General features: G+C 38.2%; 1 protein-coding gene across 20 annotated transcripts in view; it reads right to left on the reverse strand.

Annotated features, from left to right (window-relative positions):
• Positions 1 to 679: 679 nt before the first annotated feature.
• Positions 680 to 19,446, reverse strand: part of Meis2 (Meis homeobox 2) — a 202,203-nt gene continuing 183,436 nt past the window's right edge. For 9 of the 20 annotated variants that reach the window (XM_077799550.1, XM_077799553.1, XM_026390785.2 and 6 more), the window contains 3 exons: positions 5,434 to 5,496; positions 3,950 to 4,039; positions 3,556 to 3,604 (listed from right to left, as the gene is read on the reverse strand). In XM_077799550.1, coding sequence (XP_077655676.1) covers positions 3,556 to 3,604; positions 3,950 to 4,039; positions 5,434 to 5,496 — 202 coding nt within the window. Of the gene's footprint in view, positions 1,267 to 3,532; positions 3,615 to 3,949; positions 4,065 to 5,433; positions 5,497 to 19,446 lie in introns of those variants that run through there. The other 11 variants (XM_026390716.2, XM_026390726.1, XM_026390705.2 and 8 more) reach the window with 6 other exon arrangements.

Here is a 19,446-nt window from a genome sequence, read left to right on the forward strand (position 1 = left end):
TTTCATGGACATACAATACCAATTCCACAGCAGATCTGATACTAGCAAAAACATTCTTTTTTTTTTTCAATTGAGGTAAACACATAGAATATCTAACATGAAACAATTAATAGACCCAACTCTGTACGAAGTTTGTTACAGTATTCTCTTGCTCCTTTTTATCCCCCAAGCTTTGAGTTTCTGATAAAGTCCTGGTTATGGTGCAATGACCATTAATAACATTTTTGTGTTGAGGAAAGCTGCCCAACTTGAGATTGTTTCGTCCACAGCCAAGGCTCAGAACTCCTGGAAGAAGCTCCTGCTCTGTCTTTAAATCTTCATTGGCAAGCTCTTTGAAGAAGAGTCCCCCAAAATCATAATAAGAATTGGCTTATGAAGCACAAACTATAAAGATCTGTTTGAAACTAAAAGACACATTTATGGAGGAACAAAGGCTGGGCATGAAAACACATTCTTGAAGCTGGAGTTGGCGTGATGAGGTTCAGCCAAACGTCCACCGTGGTCTCCAGCATGGTTCTTTTCTCATTGGCCCAACAGTTTTAAAATATACCACAGTCTCTCCTGGATAGTGAATTCACTGATGAACCAAAACAGTCATTCTTTTGGGAACAACACACATAGTGTGGAAAACAAGGATATATTTTTTTTTCTCTTCTAAAACTATTAGAGGCAACATAACGGAGTGATCAACAGAAATGTACAAGTTTAACTTAGTTCCTATGTTTATACTACAGTAGTTAGAACTCTCGGAGTCTCTTTCCAGAGGATCTTTACATGGACAAAATTGTCTCAGTGAGCCCATGATTTCACATTTGTGTTCTTGTCGCATTGGTCCTCTGTTGCTGGATGAAAAATGACAAAAGTAAAAAATAATCACAGCTGTCTGGAATTTCATATTAAGTGTCAACATCTGGTCAAAGTTCAGAAAGTTTTAAAATAGTTTTTGCGTGTGTTTCCTTTTCCCTTGAGTTCCCTTACACTATTGGGCATGAATGTCCATAACCTGTCCGCCAACACTGGGATCTACAGAATTTAACATTGTGGGGCTCTGTGCTGACACAGTCATTCCAGGGTGGGTAGGGGGTCCTCCGTGCATCATCATGGCTGGGTGGTGGGGATGGCTTGGCAAATATGAATGCATTGGGGGTCCATGTCTTAACTGAGTAGGGTGTGGGGTCATCTGGGGAGGAGTGTAACTTGGCTGTGCCATACTCATTCCCATAGGACCACCCTGAGAAACGTAGTCCCCTGGCATGCTCTGCAAACCTGAAAATAGAGAGGGAAAAAGAAAGCAGGTCAAATTCCTAAACATTTTTATACTTTACCCATCAAAGATGAAAAGAAAAAAAAAAAACAACAGACACTGCAAATCTTATATCTAAATTTAGCTGCAGATTCTTGCCAATGTTTGCAGACATTCAAACTGTAGTTTGCATTTAATTTCATCGCACAGCAGTATAATGCAACACAACAGAACTAAATATTTAATGCAACTAAATGTCATAAAGTGGAACTGTTTTTCAAAATGGTATTCAGTACATTTCTTTGATAAATGCAATAAGAATATAAATTCCAAGTCGAGTTTTATCAGTTAACTGTTGATATATCATTTACTTTTCTTTGTTGCATTTATAGATATGGACAAAAATGTAGTAAAATGCACTGAATTGACATCTTATCATATCTATATTTCTTCATGAAAAATTTATTATACGGAACATTATGGCATATTCATTTCGAAGGGACAGGCTTTCAGGTATATTTAAAATGAAGCCCCTTTTTTGAATTAGAGTCATTCTTACAGCAGTACACCCAAGAGATCATAAAGGTCAAAGGTAAGAAGTCAATGTAAGGTCATATGACATGCACAGTAGTTTATTTCTGAAAATCCCCCCAAATAATGCTTTGATAATAGGAATAAAATACCATACATTTAGAAATTCTTAGTTAGGATGCACAAAATCTGAACTTATGATTTGAATGTTGGTAAGTCAGCAGTTGGAGGATTTTGATTTCTCTTGCAAGTTACCTGTCCATTGAATTAAGGCTATATTATATTTACTGTCGCACATCCCCAGAGCTAAAAGGACAGCTTTATTCACCTCTATTTAACCTCCAGCACACAGAGTTGAAAAGCTGAACAGATGTTTTTGACACTGTAAGCTGGTAATCTAAAGGCTTATACGCTGCAGTCATTTTGTTAAGTAGATCCGCAGTCCATTATTAACAGAAGTGGCAAAACCATCTAAAGACAATAACACAGCCTGCATAGTCCCAGCTCTCTGTTTATTCTACCACAGCAGCCTGCTCAATGGATGATGATAATTAAGTACCAAATATACCATATTGTGTGGCTGCATAATCAAATCAAGAGAGGATAATATTCTTCTGTATTAAGCTATTAATGTAATTGGTCATGAAGCATAAAATATGTTATGTAATTAAATAGGCTAGAAATTATATGGCCTATATTAAGAATTATCCAAGCTGAGCAAATGTTTTCTCTATAGCTGTTTTAGGGAACATTGCTTTCTACATTTTTTGACTGCATTAGTAAAGGAAGGAGGGAAGGAAATTGGCTTCATCAATGGTGTGCCATGGTGACCCCCTGAGATCTCATATAAAACGTTGGCCTCTATTTACATATAGAGAATGATTTAATCAAGGTGTGTGTTGTTATATTCAGCCTCATTAAACAAGGAAGTTTCAATGTTATGTGAATTTTTTTTATGCTCTGGTGTCTTCAGCAAAGGATATATCTTGTTGGCAGACTCTGAATTTTTTTCAGATGTCAAAAACACTTGAAGCTTTAAAGTCTAATGGGTTTCTTAATCCAACTGCAGCCATTCAGCCTCAGTGAAAAATCCATTCCTTCATATTCAGTTGCTCCTAAATGTCTTTCCCTTTAAATTTATTGACTGACTTTCCTGTCTTTCTGTCTCATGTCGAAAGTCAGTAGGCACATGTAAAAAATAATCAAAACACACCGGCTCCCTAGTGAAGAATCAATGGTGTCACTGCTGTCATATATCTAGACTAGGCATAATGAACTGCAGCATTTCATCTTTGCATATAAGATAATTTGGGCATCAATCGTATTCTGACAGATTTATGTCACTCAAAGGACAGTTCTACTTTTCCTTTTTTTTTATCGCTTCATTGAAGCCTGCTTAATTTCTCTCAGTCAACTGGTGCCCCCAAGACGTTATTTTTATTCTTAAGTGTCCAATATCTGCCTGATGTCTGTGTTTGTGCACACTGGGGCCACAGTAAATAGGCTAAAAAGCAGTCCCACCTGCTTAAAACACACGCAGGCTTGTCAGCTGGCCTTTTCAAAAGTGCACATCAGTGTCATCTGTGCCTTCAGAGATGGGTGATAGATATTTAAAAACAGGTCCTTAGTTTGGAAAGGCATGCAGTTATGGGCAAGGAAAAATAAAATGGGGGCAAATTATAAAAAAAATCAAATGACGTCTCTGAAGTGATAGTGAAGACAGATCGCACCCGACTGTACTTACTTCCCCCTTGCTTTTCGATTGCTTTACATGATGAAGGTTACATGTAGTGCCATTGCCCATCCATGCCCATATTCATGCCCATTCCACTCATAGGTCCTAGAAAGGAGATAAAATCCGAGAAAAGGCCGGAAAATCAGCAATAATTGATGGTGAAAAAATAGGCGGAAACTCAGATTCCTTTTCACTTATTGCCTTGGTTTAAAAAGAAAAAAAGAAAAAGGATGTGTATGGGGCAGAATAAAATGGTAACTGTTGTAAAATCTTTACTTTTTCAAAGAGGATTTTCTCCCCCACCCGATATAAAGAAAGCAAGCAGAGCAGGCAGCAGGCAAATGTTAAACCCACCATGAGAGTGGGAGAGTAGAGTGGATGAAGAAGACTGGTGGAGAAGGTGACACTTCCAGGGAAGCCCAGAGGGGGGATGAGCAAACCTACCTGCAGGCCGGATCCCCATGTGTTGCTGACCGTCCAGCACAAAGCTCCCCATGGGCTGACCCTCTGGACTATATGCTGCTCCTTGGCTCACTGAAGGATCAAGAAGAAAACCTGATTGTAGTCATTCGAGGACACAGAGGAGAAAGAAGAAAAGATATACCAAACAATCAGCAATTGTTCCCGCTGCAGCACCGAAACGTTACAGCAACAATGTGGTTGGCGCTTTAAAGATGGGGGTGTGGTTTGTGTGTGTTCTTATGACTGAGTTAAGGTGGCAGAGGAGCTTTAAAAAAATGTTTCAGGGGAATGACTTTAGCCAGTTTAGCAGTCGGGTCACCCTCTGCAGCCTTGGTTTCTTTACTTCTCTCTCGATTTGTGGAGAAGGCTGAGAAGTTAGGGGCAGCCAATACCTAAATATTGCAAGGAGCCATTTGGTTGGAGTTTTTAATGATCCTGCCATCTCTGGGGGCTTAATGAATATTTTTTTCACATTGTACACAAGCATTTGAAAGTTGAGTGCGATTTTGTAAGATTAAAGCAGACTCAATGGAATTTTTGTCTTTTTAATCCAGGAAATGCAAACATGGGACATGTAATATTTTGATTGTTTTATATTCTTCTCCAACGGGCCCCCTGGCCTCCAGTAATAGAACGATATGTCAGTGTCACTGGGGAAATTTTGCTGAAGTATGACTAATTTTCATAAATTCTTTAAGTGGAGGCCACAGTTAGCATCTCATTCAAGTTTAACACCCTTGTGAGTGACAGTCATCACCACAAGGAACACTCTTTTCCTATAACCCTCATTACAGAGGCCACACTCCCCAGCAAACTGAGGAAAGGCCCATTTCCAAGTAAAACGATTAGGAGTACACTGGGGATGGTTCTGACAGTGCTGTACAATAACTGTTTTGGAAAAACTGAGAGCGTGAGAAAAATCCACGCGTATTTTGATGGGATGGATGTGATGCATTTTAAACAAAGGTAAAAAAAAAATCTCTTAATAAAAAATAATGCTGGCAGTGCAGCACATCAGGCTTTAGTAGAATATTATGAATAGTCAGAGCAAATGAATGGATACAATAAGTTTAACCATGGATGCTCCGGGAGTGAAAGCGAAGCATACACCAAGGAGTTGTGGAGAACAAGAAAATGAGGGCGTGCTAATGATGGGATGCAGACAAGCAAGGAGTAATTCCAGAGCTCACAGTCAAACAAACTGCTTGTGGCACTAATACTTGTGCCCAATTACCAATTCAGAAAGAAAATAAAAAGCAGTTTCAGTCGAGTCAGGGTGGGAAATCTCCAATTAGCACCGATTAGTGGTGTTGCTTCCTAGAATGGAATTCTGGGGACATTAAAAAGAATATTTCTCCCAGAATGCCTGGTGGAAGCATTTATTTGCCAGGTGAGGAGGCTCCTGAAGTACAACTTGAGGAGGATTGGGGCCTGAGGGATGGATGTAGATACTAGTTAGAACTTGCCTGCTCGGTTTGACTGGTCGATCATTGGCTGTACTATTCTCCTTCTGGCATTAATAAACCTGAAACAGAACAGAGAATCCAGTCACCAACCTCGGTCTCTGTGCTCCGAACAGCTTTGCATGAATGTTGCTGGGAATACCACGCAGTCAGATATCTACTAGATATAGATATCTATTTTATTTTAAAGGCAATTCTTCCTTTCAGTGTTCAAAGAGAGTTGACCGATCGCCTGCATTGTCATTGAGCGACCAACTCCAAGTCGACTTGCTCAAACAGAGCTCAGGGAGGGACAAAAGTTCTCCCTGAGAAAACTTCTACTAATCTGTGATTGTGCTTCTGCTTCTGGAACAAGTAGAAATCTGGTTAAAGTTCACAGGCTGCAAGATTTTCCCCTTTCTCTACACTCCCCATCATAGGGAGATGCAGCTTCCCTTTGCAGCTGGTCATAAATGGAGACCAGGCTCTGGCACTCCGCTTTCACAAGGTATTGTTAGGTCAGCAAAGCCATCAATTAGGCTGTCTGAAGTTTTATCACCAACACAGCAGTAATAAGTGCTGGCCAGAAAGACTTCTGCTCTTCGGTGACTCCTGCAGCTTAAGCCTGTAAAGTTAGGGGTCATTCAGAGGTCAGTGCCAGCTGGGGGCAGCCTTTCCAGCCTAAGCTGGGACACCCAGGGCAGCGGATAAGGTAACTGCCAACCATAAACCCAGCCACCTTTCAACCCACTAGAAAGACAGAGCCTCAGGTACACATGGTTGATATTAGAGCTCGAGAGACGTTTTCAAATCAGGTGGTGGCTGAATCACAGGAATGTAAAGGAGAAGCAGTTATTTTGTCTAAGAAGCCTGGATCTAATTTTGTGGAAAATCCAAAAATAAGTGCCTACTTCATGTTACTTTAATGTTTAATAATGCCCATCAAATATTCATGTACAAACAGAGTAAGATGATAAGAAATCCCCTTTATTTCTCCAAATTTAATAAAAACAGAACAATTTTCTACCATTTGCAAGTTACCCTTGTCCCTGTGCTCTTAATGATGTGTATTCCCCACACATTTGAACTTATGCACAGGATTCATTGGCCTTGCATTTGGCTGGGGAGGGGGGCAGTGGCAAGGAGCATACAGCTGGCTGTTCCTTAGAAATATATGTATTGATAACATTTTTCAATATTTCTTGTTTCAAATCTTAAGCACAGAGGGACTTAATGATTAATGAGTCCACATGGGGCTACAGGCAGGAACTGAAAACTCATTCTCTGAAATTAGCCAGAAGAATTCTAGTGTGTGTTGGCAGCTCTGCCTTCCTATGAAGTTGAAGTCCCTTGGAGGAGGACAGTCAGCCCACACAAGCCTCCTGTGAGCATTCTGGTGGGAATACAACTAAGCTGAGGAATAATAGTCGCAAGAAAACCAAAGGAGTCTTTTGCATATGGTGTTTGTTTGCAAAACAATGAACTTCTTTATTACTTAAGAAAGGATGGCTCAGTTGTCAAAAATGTTACACCCCCTTGGCTTTGGGGAAGAAAGTGACAGGCTACTGTAAGTGGAGGTGAAAACAAAAGGAGAGTTGGAACTGCATATTTATTCCCACCTGTCACCTGAAGTGTTGCTGAGGAATCTCTGACCAGATCACAGACACTTCCAGAAGCAGCTCTCAAATCAGAAAAAAGAACTTCATTGTCTACACTTTCCCCACTGCTTTGACTGTGAGCGAGGAGGAGGACCGACCTAATATGTCTACCCCCAGGAATGCTTTTTGTGGGCTCAGGTTAAGAGCAACAGAGATGCTCAGGACAGCCTGTTCTCCTGTCTTAAAGTTGCTGGTGGAGGACACACATGGAAGGGGCCCGTACTTCTTTTTATGTGCTACTAATCCTGTTGTGTGGGGCTTTTTTTTTTTTTTTTTCCTCTATAGGCCAACTCTTTAGGTAAAACCAATTGCTATTTTTTCCCTTTTTAATTTCACCCTTTTACTCTTTTATTATTTACATCTGGAGGTTGTTCCCTTATTTATGTCTTTCTCTCCAGTTCCCCCAAACACTCCCTCACTCACAGAGCTGCAAGGCATCCTGGTTCTTAGTTCTCAGCAGGAGAACTCCACACTGTCTTCAAACAAATAATTACGGGGAAGGTTAGAGGTTCACTCAAAGGTCATTTCTTTGGATACTCCTCAGAATGTTTACATTAGTAAAAACGGGGTCCGCTCAAAAGGTTGTTCAATGGGGGCTCCACAACAATGCAGAACATTAAAAAAGCATTCCGCGTGCTAGCAGGTCTTTAAAGAAGCACTGAACTTGGAAATGCCACTCCAGTATTACATTTTCTACTAGTTACCATGGCATAGACTGGATGTTCACTAGCAGTTATGGCAATGGCCTTTCTCTGCCCACTCCTCCTAAACAAGTATGAATAGGAGCCTCTGAAGGTTTTCACTAGATCCTTTTACAAAGGGTCATAGAGATTTTGCTTTTTTCACATGGGCTCCATTGAGCCTTTCTGCATTTTTTTGTTCTCAAACAATGCTTTTGATCCATAGGACTATTTCTTGCCAGATTCATAATTTTACCACATTCTTCCAAATCAGAACTTTAAAAACATATGGGCCCCAATTTTTCAGAAATCTCTCAACATACAATTCCTGCCAATTGTCAACTCCCCTGATTTTGGTATATTTTGCTAACACTAGAGGTGTTATTATTAAAATTAATAATGAGTTGACTATAAGAAAACTTGGGTGTTAAAAAGTGAAGTTACAACTCTGCTTCCTCCGCCAGTACTGATGACCTCCAGGCCACTCAGAATACACACCATATACACTCAATGGAGGTATTTAAATTATAGATTCAAATAAGTCAAGCTAGAAGTAACTTTTATTTCTTTAATATTCCTAAGATAAATTTTCCACATATAATCTTTCCCTAGAATTATTTGACATGATGTTTTTTTCCATTTCCTCTAATTTATAATTTTAAAATGACTTTTTCAATATTCAAGGAGTAAATAGAATGTCAAGTTTTGATTCTACTTAAAATGTGAAGACTCTAAGCAGAAAAATCAACTCATCTTCAGTCTTTCAAGGTCCAAACTCCATTCATATGGAAAAATGCAACTTGCTGGTTCAAAGACAAAAGACTTGTCTTAAAAAGGCTCAAAAGTTTTCTTGGATATTAAATGGGTCTCACAAAATAACATTTTGATGAGTTAAGTGTAAATGAATCAGACACATATGGATTAAGTTATCCTTGAATTTCACACGGGCTTAAAAAATAAGGGGAAAAGAGGGTCTTGGCAAAAAACATTTTGGACTTTGCCAAACCCAAAACATTTGAAAAATTGCTGAAGACATCCAACTAACCAAAATGCAGCAAGCTGCACCCAACTTTAATGAAAACCCCCACAAGTTATTTCCAATCCAAAGACTGTTAGGTTTTTCATCTGTATCTGATATTAAAAAATTCTCTAAGTTTTAATGTCATCCCAGAATGATTTTGAAGTTGCAGCCATATAATATACTTCTCTATTGGTACAAACAATTTAAACCTAAGTTATAAAGTTTTCTTGGATATTAAATAGTTCTTTAAGATACTCTGAGTTTTGTACAACTTATATGGGAAATGTGATAATAAGCCTAGAGCCTTATCCAGATTTCACTTAGAAAAAAAATATTTCAATAGCCTTACTGTGATTCTTTTTTTAAGGGCTACAGATAATTCTGTTAGTGACTCCTTAGGGAATGAGTACCCTAAAGTGCACTCATTCCATTGATTTGTATTGAACACAGAGTTAGTACCCAGCTCACATACATACTCTGTAGAGTGTCTACTAGGACTATCTATTTCTCTGTAAATTTTATGCAAATAGAAAATGCATTAGTATGTGTGATCCTTAAAAATTATACACCAAGACTGTTAGCTTAAAAATAACTTAATTATAGGGTAGGGGATGTAGCTCAGTGGTAGAGCACTTGCCTAGCATATGCAAGGCCCTGAGTTCAACCCCCAACACTGCAAAAAAAAATTATAGAAATAAATTCAATATTTTTCAAGAATTGCCAGGCCTTTCCAAGTTAATTCAGAGATGATTTTTAAAAAAGCATTAAAAGAATAAACTCCAGAGTAAATACTAAAAATTTCACCTTATATTATCATGCTGGAGAGATTTTTCCTGCAGCCCTTCCTGCCACTACCCCCAAGAAATCCATACTTTTCAGTTTTGCATACTTTTCTGCAATTGAAATCTGACCATCATGAGTTTTCTTTTAAGATTTTTTACTCCACAGCACAGTTTAGACTGACAGAAGCAGACTTAGGTGTCATTTCCTGATTGTTGGTTGGTTTCTTTCCCTCCTCTCCCCGCCCCTTTTAAATGGCTGATAAATCTCTTCTTTCTGGTTCACTAGCTGTACGCCACACCTGGTAACTAACTCCTTTCTGCAGCATTCCTTTTGTTAGAAAGTGCAGGCCTCTGTGGAGTCACCTGGACAGCAGCCAGCCCTAAACATGACGAAGAGGAATTAAGAATCCTAGAATTGAAGTTTTGCGTGGATTGGTTTGGTCAAGGAGAAGGCTGAACTGTTGAAGAGGGATCAGATCAATTTGGAAAATGTGTTGTAGGTAGCTCAGTGATGGGCCACCTGTCCCAAAAGGAAAAAGCTCTGCTTCTCTACTTCAGCCAGACTACTTATTCACAAAGCTTGCTCCTGGTTGGTGCTTCAAGCAGTGAAGCTTGCAACATTGGCAAATCAGTTATAAAGTTTCCATTTTTTTCTAAAATGCAAGCCTTTTTCTGTATGTGATTATGGCTAAGAGTAGGGTTTTCTCAGTAAGATATAGTGAAATGTTGAATCAGTGAATCAGGCAGGTTTAACACCATTGGACATGTACTTGGGCACATGAATGATTGAGTCACATTGCAAACATAAGCTGCTCACTGGTGGCCAGACAATGGGTCTTTTCTCATAGACAAGTGTGAGAAAAGTAAAGTAAATGAATGGAATTCATATGCTACTTAGGGAAACATTCACAGATCATAATTAATTTCCCTGAGCCAAGGCTTAATTTATAATTTGATAGAATATTAGATTTGCCTACACCTCTATAAACACATGAAGTAAATACTAACAAGTTTACAATATGAGAAGATGATGCTAATCTGGAGCCACAAACAGTTTGTAGCTTTGCGAATATCCCTTGAATAGTGGAGTGTTCATGCTGACATCAAAGACCCTGGGCAGGATTATGAAGTAGCTGATGCTTATCTTTGATGGCCTTCTACTGTGTTCTTTCAATACTCTTCCTTTTATCTAACTCTTCCCTAAAGTTACAAGAACTTGCCCTACTTTGAACATGCCCTCCTTAATTATTGTTCCATAGTTTAACTTTCGGAGAGAGCAACATAATGAAGAGCAAGGTTTCATGTTCTCTGCCCTTTACTTACAGTGTGACTTGGGGCAAGTCTACTTAACCTTCCCAAGTCTCAGTTTGTTTGCTATCTATAAACTGGGGAAATGAACCAGGCCTGGATTGTTCTGAGGAATAAGGGAGATACTATAGGTAAGATTCTTGGCACCATGCCTGCCTGGCATATAGTAAGGGCTCATTATATATTAGCTTACAATCAAAATGCACCTATCTAATACTCTTAAAGATCTCTGTTCTCTCATAGGTAATAATTAAGAATAGGTGGGTGACTATTTAGCATATCCATGCTGGGTTGATAACAGGATAACAATGTGTTATGTTCCCACAATCAGCATGTGTCCATATGGTGAGGTCTTCCTGGAAATCGCAGCTTACTCCAAGCGTATGATAGTATGGTAGGGATTTTAGATGATGGTTCCAGCATCTGCTGAGGGTAGATTGGGTAGCGAACTGAACTCTTTGGGAATCACACACTGTACATTGTTCTCCAGATCCCTGCTATTCTAAGTGTGTTCCATGGACCATCAGCCTCAACATCACTTTAAACTTGTTAGAGATGCAGAAATAGAGTAGTCCCCACACTTGCATCACTGAATCCAAACCTGCATTTTAAAAGATCTCCAGGTGATCTTTGCACATTTGTTTGGGAAGCCTTATTCTAGATCATAAACCACATTTTAGTGCTATGCCTAAGAATAGAAACTTGCAAAAATTAAATTTTAATTGTGAATCCTAGCTGCAAACAAATACACACCCTATTCTCTTTAGGTATCTCAGATCTAACCAGTCTTTTAATCACTTGCCTTGGGTAATAAACAATTTATAATAATTTATTTTACTCCATCTGTGCCTCCTAAAGGAAAAGTTGGACCAATAAAATGTTTTTGTGGAAATTGTTAGCAGTGGCTATCTTTCAAAAATGGACAGGAGGGAGATGGTAGATTTTTCTCTTTTTTTCCATATAATTCTGTATCGTTTGAATTTTTAATAATAAGCATGATTACTCTTATAATTAAAAGAATATTTAAAGGTGACTAAGAAAATTTGGCATTTTATTTGACTGAGGTTTATATAGATAATTGTAAATGGTTTTTGTTTTGTTTTTTAAATAAAAGTATTTGAGGAATTAGGGGTAAAGTGCTTCCGAACATGCATGAGGCCCTGGGTTTGATCTCCAACACCACAAAAACAAACAAACAAACAAACAAACAAAAAAACCCAAAACCAAACACAATGCAACAAAAAAGCATTTGAGAAATGGCCCCTCAGATAGGGAATTATTTTTTATTTCCTTTATAATACTGAGCAACAACAAACACTGGTGGTGTGTAACAAAACATCCCAGCAGGTTATGATTGTGAAGCGCTGTTACGCTTACAGAATGCTATCAAATTATTTATATGTGCTATTTATCATGTATGATAAAAGTGATCTTTCAAAGCTATTTGGAAGCAAGAGAGTAGAAAACACTCACAATTCCTTAGCTATTTGTATCTAGGATCTATCCTCTTAAAGATAAAATACTAAGTCAATAGACATAAGTTGTAGTATTTTCCTTCATCCTGTATGTGATTTATTGCAGATGAAAATCAAGTAGAAACTGAATTACTTTGAAAGTTTTACTACTGATATTAAAATTCCAGATCTGGGTACCTACAAACCATACAGTGCTTCTGAAAACAACTTTTTGCCGACATAGAAGATGTATCTACAACTTTACGCAACTCTATCAGCATAAAAACAGGATTAATCATTTTCAAAATTACCCATTTCCAGTTACCTGTTCATCTATCTGAGTGTAGCCTGACTGGACTTTTATAAATCGAGCAGTTACTTGATCAGTCATATAAATTCATAGCAGATTCCCCCAGTGTTCCTAGTCATTTACTAATTCACTCTAAGAAGAGAAGATCCCCACAAATCTAAGTATCTTTTCAGCTTTCACCATCACCTTTGATAGGAGTATTAATTCTCTATCCTACTTCTCAATGGAAGCCACCTAAGCATTAACTTGCCAAAAATGCACCCAGCTGTTTAGCAATTATGTATTAGATATGTATGAAGAGATCAAGGTGCACTCACATGCCCTGTGCTATGGATATGTCTCTGATTAGCTTGTCATCTGCTCGGAAGAAGATGTAGGCTGATTCTCCCATACAGTCTAGCAGGCCAGCTGTTAGCTGCCTGTCAAGCCCTCAAGTGGACAAGTAGTCCAGGAGCAAAAATGTCACTCCTTTGATCTGGCAAGGAGCAGCTGCTGATTTATAGAGTAGGACTTTGTTCTTCCGTTCTATTTTACTTTCTTTCCTAAGGCAGAACCACAAAATCCAGGAGAAAAAAAAAAAGTGCCTTTCCCAGCAACATCAACAAGCTCTGACAACTGCAACAGGGTTTTTCTTGGCCCTAACAAAGCTCTCAGGCGTCTCCTTTGACGCTCACCTTTCCCCCCTCCCCTTCCCCCAACCCCACCATTTTTTGCAATGCGGTAGTTATTGTTTAATTCAGCTTCTGTAAATGAAATGGACTGTGGCCAGCAAGCCTGGGGCATAAACACACCTGTATGAAAGAAGCCTTATTGTAGCAACCATCTACAAGCAAGCTCGCATGAACCTCACGCTCCTGAGTTCAGAAAGAAGCTCCATTTTTTCTGACAGCAAATTTTACCTTAAGTGAGTTTCTATTTTTGGTGCCACCAACCTATGATGACCACAGTTGAACTGTTTCCTTTCCAATGGCACTACACTTTTTCAATCAAAGAGAAAAAAGGATTAGCGCTTTTTTTTTTAAATCTGAGAGCAAACAGATCCATCAAAAATGTTTATCCACTGTCTAAAATATCAATCATTGAAAGCTGAGTTAAACATCCAGAAAGACTTTAGCAAATGCAATATCAAAGATGCCATAATGTTGATTGCATTTCTACTGATTCATACTGACATGAGCTTCCTTGAATAGCCTATAAGGAGAAAAAATATCAGCAACAAAATCTACATAAGCTATTCGCAACGTCTTGCTAAGATAGCAAACTGGTTTCAAATGTGTGATACTGTTCTCAGTAAGCCTGTCAGGTCAGAGGTGCCTAGCAGCCAAGTGGGACAGGAAACGATGCAGCCTTGAACAGTCATCATAATTTCATCAGTCATTCGACTATAAGAAGTCCTCACTGTGTGTGTGTGTGTGTGTGTGTGTGTGTGTGACAGAGAGAGAGAGAGAGAGAGAGAGAGAGAGGAACACGAGCGCATATCAGGCAATAAACTTTGCCAGCGATGAATTCATTAACACCTAGTAGATTTTCAGTGTTGCCCCTGGAGGAGGAGTGATAAGGGAAAAAATATGTATATGTTTGTGTATGTGTGTATGTCTTGGGGGGGAGAGAGAGAGAGAGAGAGAGAGAGAGAGAGAGAGAGAGAGAGAGAGAGAGAGACTTGTCCTACTCTCAACTCTATGACATTTATACATATTATTGCATAGGTCAAGGACAGGAATTTTCTGGGGGTGGAAATGCTAGAAATGAAAGGAAAAAGAAGGAGTTCTAAAAATTCTTGCTTCTATTCAGTCATGCCATGCTCCACTATTTGCTCTCTTTCCCTCCTTTCTTGAAGGAGGGAACATATATTTGCCTCTGCCTCATTTCTTGCTTTAGCCTACATTGTCCTCCTGTCCTAAAAGGAGTCAAAAGTTAAACACTGCCAGGTGTGGTGGTGAACACCTGTAAACTCAGGAGGCTGAGGCAGGAGGATCCAAAGTTTGAGACCAGCCTCAACAACTCAGTGAGGCCCTAAGCAACTTAGTGAGATCCTTTCCCAACATAAAAAAATAAAAAGGGCTGAAGATGTGACTCAGTGGTAAAGTGCCTCTGGGTTCAATCCCCAGGACCAAATAATAATAATAATAATAATAATAATAATACACTGATCTGAATATTCAGACCATGCTTCCTCTTAGGGTCTTCCCTATGAGAGACTGAGTTTGGGGTGGGGCTAGGGGACAGGAAAGGAAAGCAAGGTATAGAGGAGTAAGAATAATATAAGGCCTAATTTTATACCTTAAAAATAGAATGAATAATTAAAAAATTTTTTTTAGTTATCAATGCACCTTTATTTTATTTATTTATATATAGTGCTAAGAATTGAAATTAATGTCTCATACATTCTAGGCAAGTGCTCTGCCACTGAGCCACAACCCAGCCCAAGAATGAATAATTTTTAAGATTCACAACAATCTGTATGTATGTCATAGTTGATGCCTTCCATACTGTATACTTAACAGAAAACAAATTTAACAGCAGAATATAAAACAATCACACATAATATGAAATTATACATAATTATATGGACTCTAAGAAGAGTCCATATAAATATATTTAAATACTGGAAAATTCAGGTCATGTCTTTAGAGATTTTTACCTTTCACATTCACAGAAACAAACTGAATGATCACAATTTGAGAACACATTAATAACTCAAACCAACATAGGCTACACTCACTAAATTAGTGTGAGGGGGTCGATTTAAAAAATCTGAAGAGATTAATCACCAAATTTTTGGATAGGAAAAAGTTGAACCAGATTGAAAGAACGTAGAAAATTATCAGGGAAGAAATAAGAAAATAACATGCTTTTAGGCACCAATTCAGAACAGAGCTGATTCTGTGCAAAGGGAGGGCAAAGGGACTGAATTCAGATGGTTCTCAGTTTTGTTCTGAAAAACCTAGTGACAGTTAACAGGAACCTGGTGGAGGTTCTTTTTTTTTTTTTTTTTTTTTTTTTTTTTTTTTTTTTTTTTTTTTTTTTGAGAGAGAGAGAGAGAGAGAGAGAGAGGGAGTTTTAATATTTATTGTTTTTTAGTTTTTGGCGGACACAACATCTTTGTTGGTATGTGGTGCTGAGGATCGAACCCTGGCCGCACGCATGCCAGGCGAGCATGCTACCGCTTGAGCCACATCCCCAGCCCCGTGGTGGAGGTTCTTGAGTGACACACTGAATCCTTAAAATCCTTGCACAGTGAAGGAATCCTTTCCAAGAGCCATGTATAGGGTGAACTGAATGGATGAGAATCTAGAAGCTAAGAAGGTAGAAATCGCTTGTCTACTTCAGGCAAAAGGGGTAAATAAAGTTAGCTCCAGTGAAGGTGTAGGAATGAGCGGTTTGGAAAACTCCTTTTGAATCATGCTTTGGAGATGAGGGAGAGATACAAATATAAAAGATATTAGATGATAAACTGGAGAATCCATGTTTGGTGGGTTATGATGTGTAGTTCTGGTGGGGTGAGGCCAACTCAGTTTTCCAAATGTTACCTCTCTGCATTAGCAGTGGAATTTCTGGGCTGAGATCACTCAAGACAAAGCATAAAAGAAGAGTGAAAGCCTAGAAAGAAGTGGTTTTATTTCAAAACCTCAGATCTCCTTATATTTCTAAAACTGCATGAATAGTCCAGAGCTACAGCATCAAGTATTAGAAACTGCTTGGCAGACTCCAAGAAATGACTTCCTCCTCATACCTCCCCGGGATTTTTACCAAAAACTTCATCTAATCATGGCTGACAGAGTCAATGGTCAGTGGCAACCTCTGGCAATGGCTTTATTTCTAGTCTTTCGGGTTTGCTCCTTCTTTTAATTTTGAGATAATCTGTGTGACTAGATTAGGAAGCTAATAGTAATTATATAATACACACTGTGTGCTGTGACACCACGTGGGTTCTACTCCACACTTAACAACAGTGCTTTTAGATTTTAGTAGTGGCATTTATCAGAGTGTTTTTAAAATGGGATATATATCTATATAGCTAAATCTGTATCTGTAGATATCTATATGTTGCAAAAGATATATATGTGTATATCTATACACACATACATGTGTCTATATATCTCAGACATATATATGTACATATATACATACATACACACACATATATGTATCTCAGAGAGTGTGTGTCTTTAAGCAATAGTATAAGGCAATCAAGGGAGGGTTTTTTTTCCAAGGCAGTAACAACTAATTGAGAAGAGAATGATAAGACAAAGTGTTACATTTAAAAGGGACTCCATTAAGGTGATGGCTTCCAAATTGTGTCCTCCTTTCAAACCATATTTTTCTTCTTAAATGGTTTTTTTTGAGGTGAAAAATATAGCACTTCACCCAAAATGGTGTGGAAACAAATGGTTCACAAGTCTCTATTCTTTCACTTGGGGCAAACCACCCCAGGACCAGTAATCTAAAGCCACTTGAAGGGAGGGTGCTATGCATGTGAATGTCCCCAGGGCCCTTTCATTTGTCCTTGGGGCTCCTTTTTCCAAAGCAGCAGGGAATGCTTCAGAAGACCAGATTGGCATGCCAGAAGTATTTGGATGGGCCAAGCGCTTATCCTTCTTTCCTTTCTCCTGCTGGTTTAAAAGAAAGGATGTTACAGAGGACACATCAGAAGGTGGCAACATTCTCAGGGCCCTTTATCAATACCACTGCTTACTTTAAATTGTAGCTTGGTCTGTTGTTGAGAGGCTGAGATTTTAGCACTTTTAAAGGGAACCATAAGTGAGAAATCTCCTAGGTGTTAAGCTTTAGAGTGGCTTCAACCCAAAATAAAAAAAAAAAAAAATGAGATTAAAACACAGAGTCAAGTAATATTAAGAAAAAGATCCAACAAATAAAATATCATAAATATGCATGTATGTTACAATCTTTCTATTTAAACCAAATGATATTTAACCAGTTTATATTGGCATCTAGTAAAGGTGCCAATGGGGGGGGGATCAAAGATGTAAAAAATTTTCAGTCTCCTTAAATAAACCGTAGTTTTAACATCCAACAATAATCTTTAAAAATTATTATAAAGCATTCTATATATCAGAAACCAAAAATTATATTTATAAACATCTGGCTTAATTTCCTCATTTATGATGTTCAACCATTGAAGACTGGATTCAAAAGGAATTTCCTGAGCATCTTTTCTTAATAACAAATTTAACATTTTTCACTTGAATTTGACAACCAGGTAGCATTCTGTATCTTCTCCAATGATGTCACGTGCAGTCTTTCCAATGTGACTGTATTATTACCCACAAAAATTTTAACATCATACTGTAATCATAAAAGACATAAAATATATCTTTATAAACCACAAGAGACGTAGCAAACCAGCAGTTATGCTACATCTGCTTTAGTCCTTAAATATTTCAGCTTTAGAGGGTTAGTTAGTGGATCCCCCCACAATTTGCAGAGAAATAAAGACATCAACTTTTGATTCTGACATTCTGTACAAAGCTGTAATCTCCAACACATAGAGATGCAAACTACATTGTGCTCAATTTGAAAGAATTTTAAAAAGAATATTCAGATTTCATTTCTATCAGAATTTCCTAAAATGGTTTAAATTAACTTTTAGAAACAGAAATGACGGCATATGAATTCTCTATTTTTATAGATAAGTAACATCATCATCTACCAAAACACAATTTAGTTTAGTGCTCTAATTGGTTTAAGTGCCATGGTTTGTTTGTTTGTTTGTTTGTTCATTTGTTTTTGAAGTCAGGTAATGCATAAATAAGCCCCAAAGCAATTAAGAAGTTTAAAGTTAATATGCTAACTAGAACCACACTTCTCCTTTTGCCTGGAATGGCCTTTCTCCCACCACCATCTGGTCAACACACCCTTCAAAATCCTTATCAGAGAACATCTCTTTGAGGTAACTTCTCTGCTCTATTCTCTGATTAAGAAGCATTTTCTCAGTCAGTAGCACCCAGCTAATATACCTATCCCAGCATTTATTTGATATCACGATGCCAATTTACTTCTCTGACTTTCTCACTAATTTTAGAGAACACATTTTTATTCATCCTTATTGACACCATCAAACATATAGAACATCCTCAAAATGTCTGGTGAATGAATAGCTGAATGAGTGAATAAAAATAGAGTTCCTTGATCTTGGAAATAATTTAGAATCAAAAATAGAACAGCCGTTAGTGAGTCTCTGATAAAATGGTTTGTCCCAGAGCTGGGTAGAGCTAAGATGGGAAATTACTCTTATTTCTCGGATCTGGGCTAGCTCTTGGCTCTCCATAACAAGTGATTATGAGAGGCATAGTTAAAGGTCTGAATCCATCTGGGCATCAGTAAGACCTAGGCAAATGTTGGGTGTAGATAGATGTGAAGAAGAAGACAGACTTGACCTGGCAGAAACTGGGTCTCTGACTTTTCTAGGCTGGGGGCAATAGGCACAGCATGAGATGGAATTAGACTGAAGCAAATGGAGAGGATGGTCTGAGAGTAATGGGAACTGAGTTCAATGAGCCATTAGGGGAGTGCTGGTATGTATGTGTGTTGGGGAATAGAGTTAGAGAACACCAAGTGAAGAAGAAAGATTTGAGAGATGGAAAGAGGAAAGGAGACTAGGAAACTTTCTTAAATATTTTTTTTCTCATTATACCTTTCTAAGGATTTTCCCCCCCAAATGTGCTATAAGGGATACTAGTGTCAATAAGTGTTTGTCCAAATAGGGATGGTAGGTCACTTCTTTCCTTATAAATTATGTTATAACCTTTAGCATGCTGATAAATATTATGAATCTGTAAGAGGGGATGGTATAAGGCAA

The sequence above is a fragment of the Urocitellus parryii genome, chromosome 6 (genome assembly GCF_045843805.1).
Source record: "Urocitellus parryii isolate mUroPar1 chromosome 6, mUroPar1.hap1, whole genome shotgun sequence".
In the NCBI taxonomy this organism is placed as follows: Eukaryota; Metazoa; Chordata; class Mammalia; order Rodentia; family Sciuridae; genus Urocitellus; species Urocitellus parryii.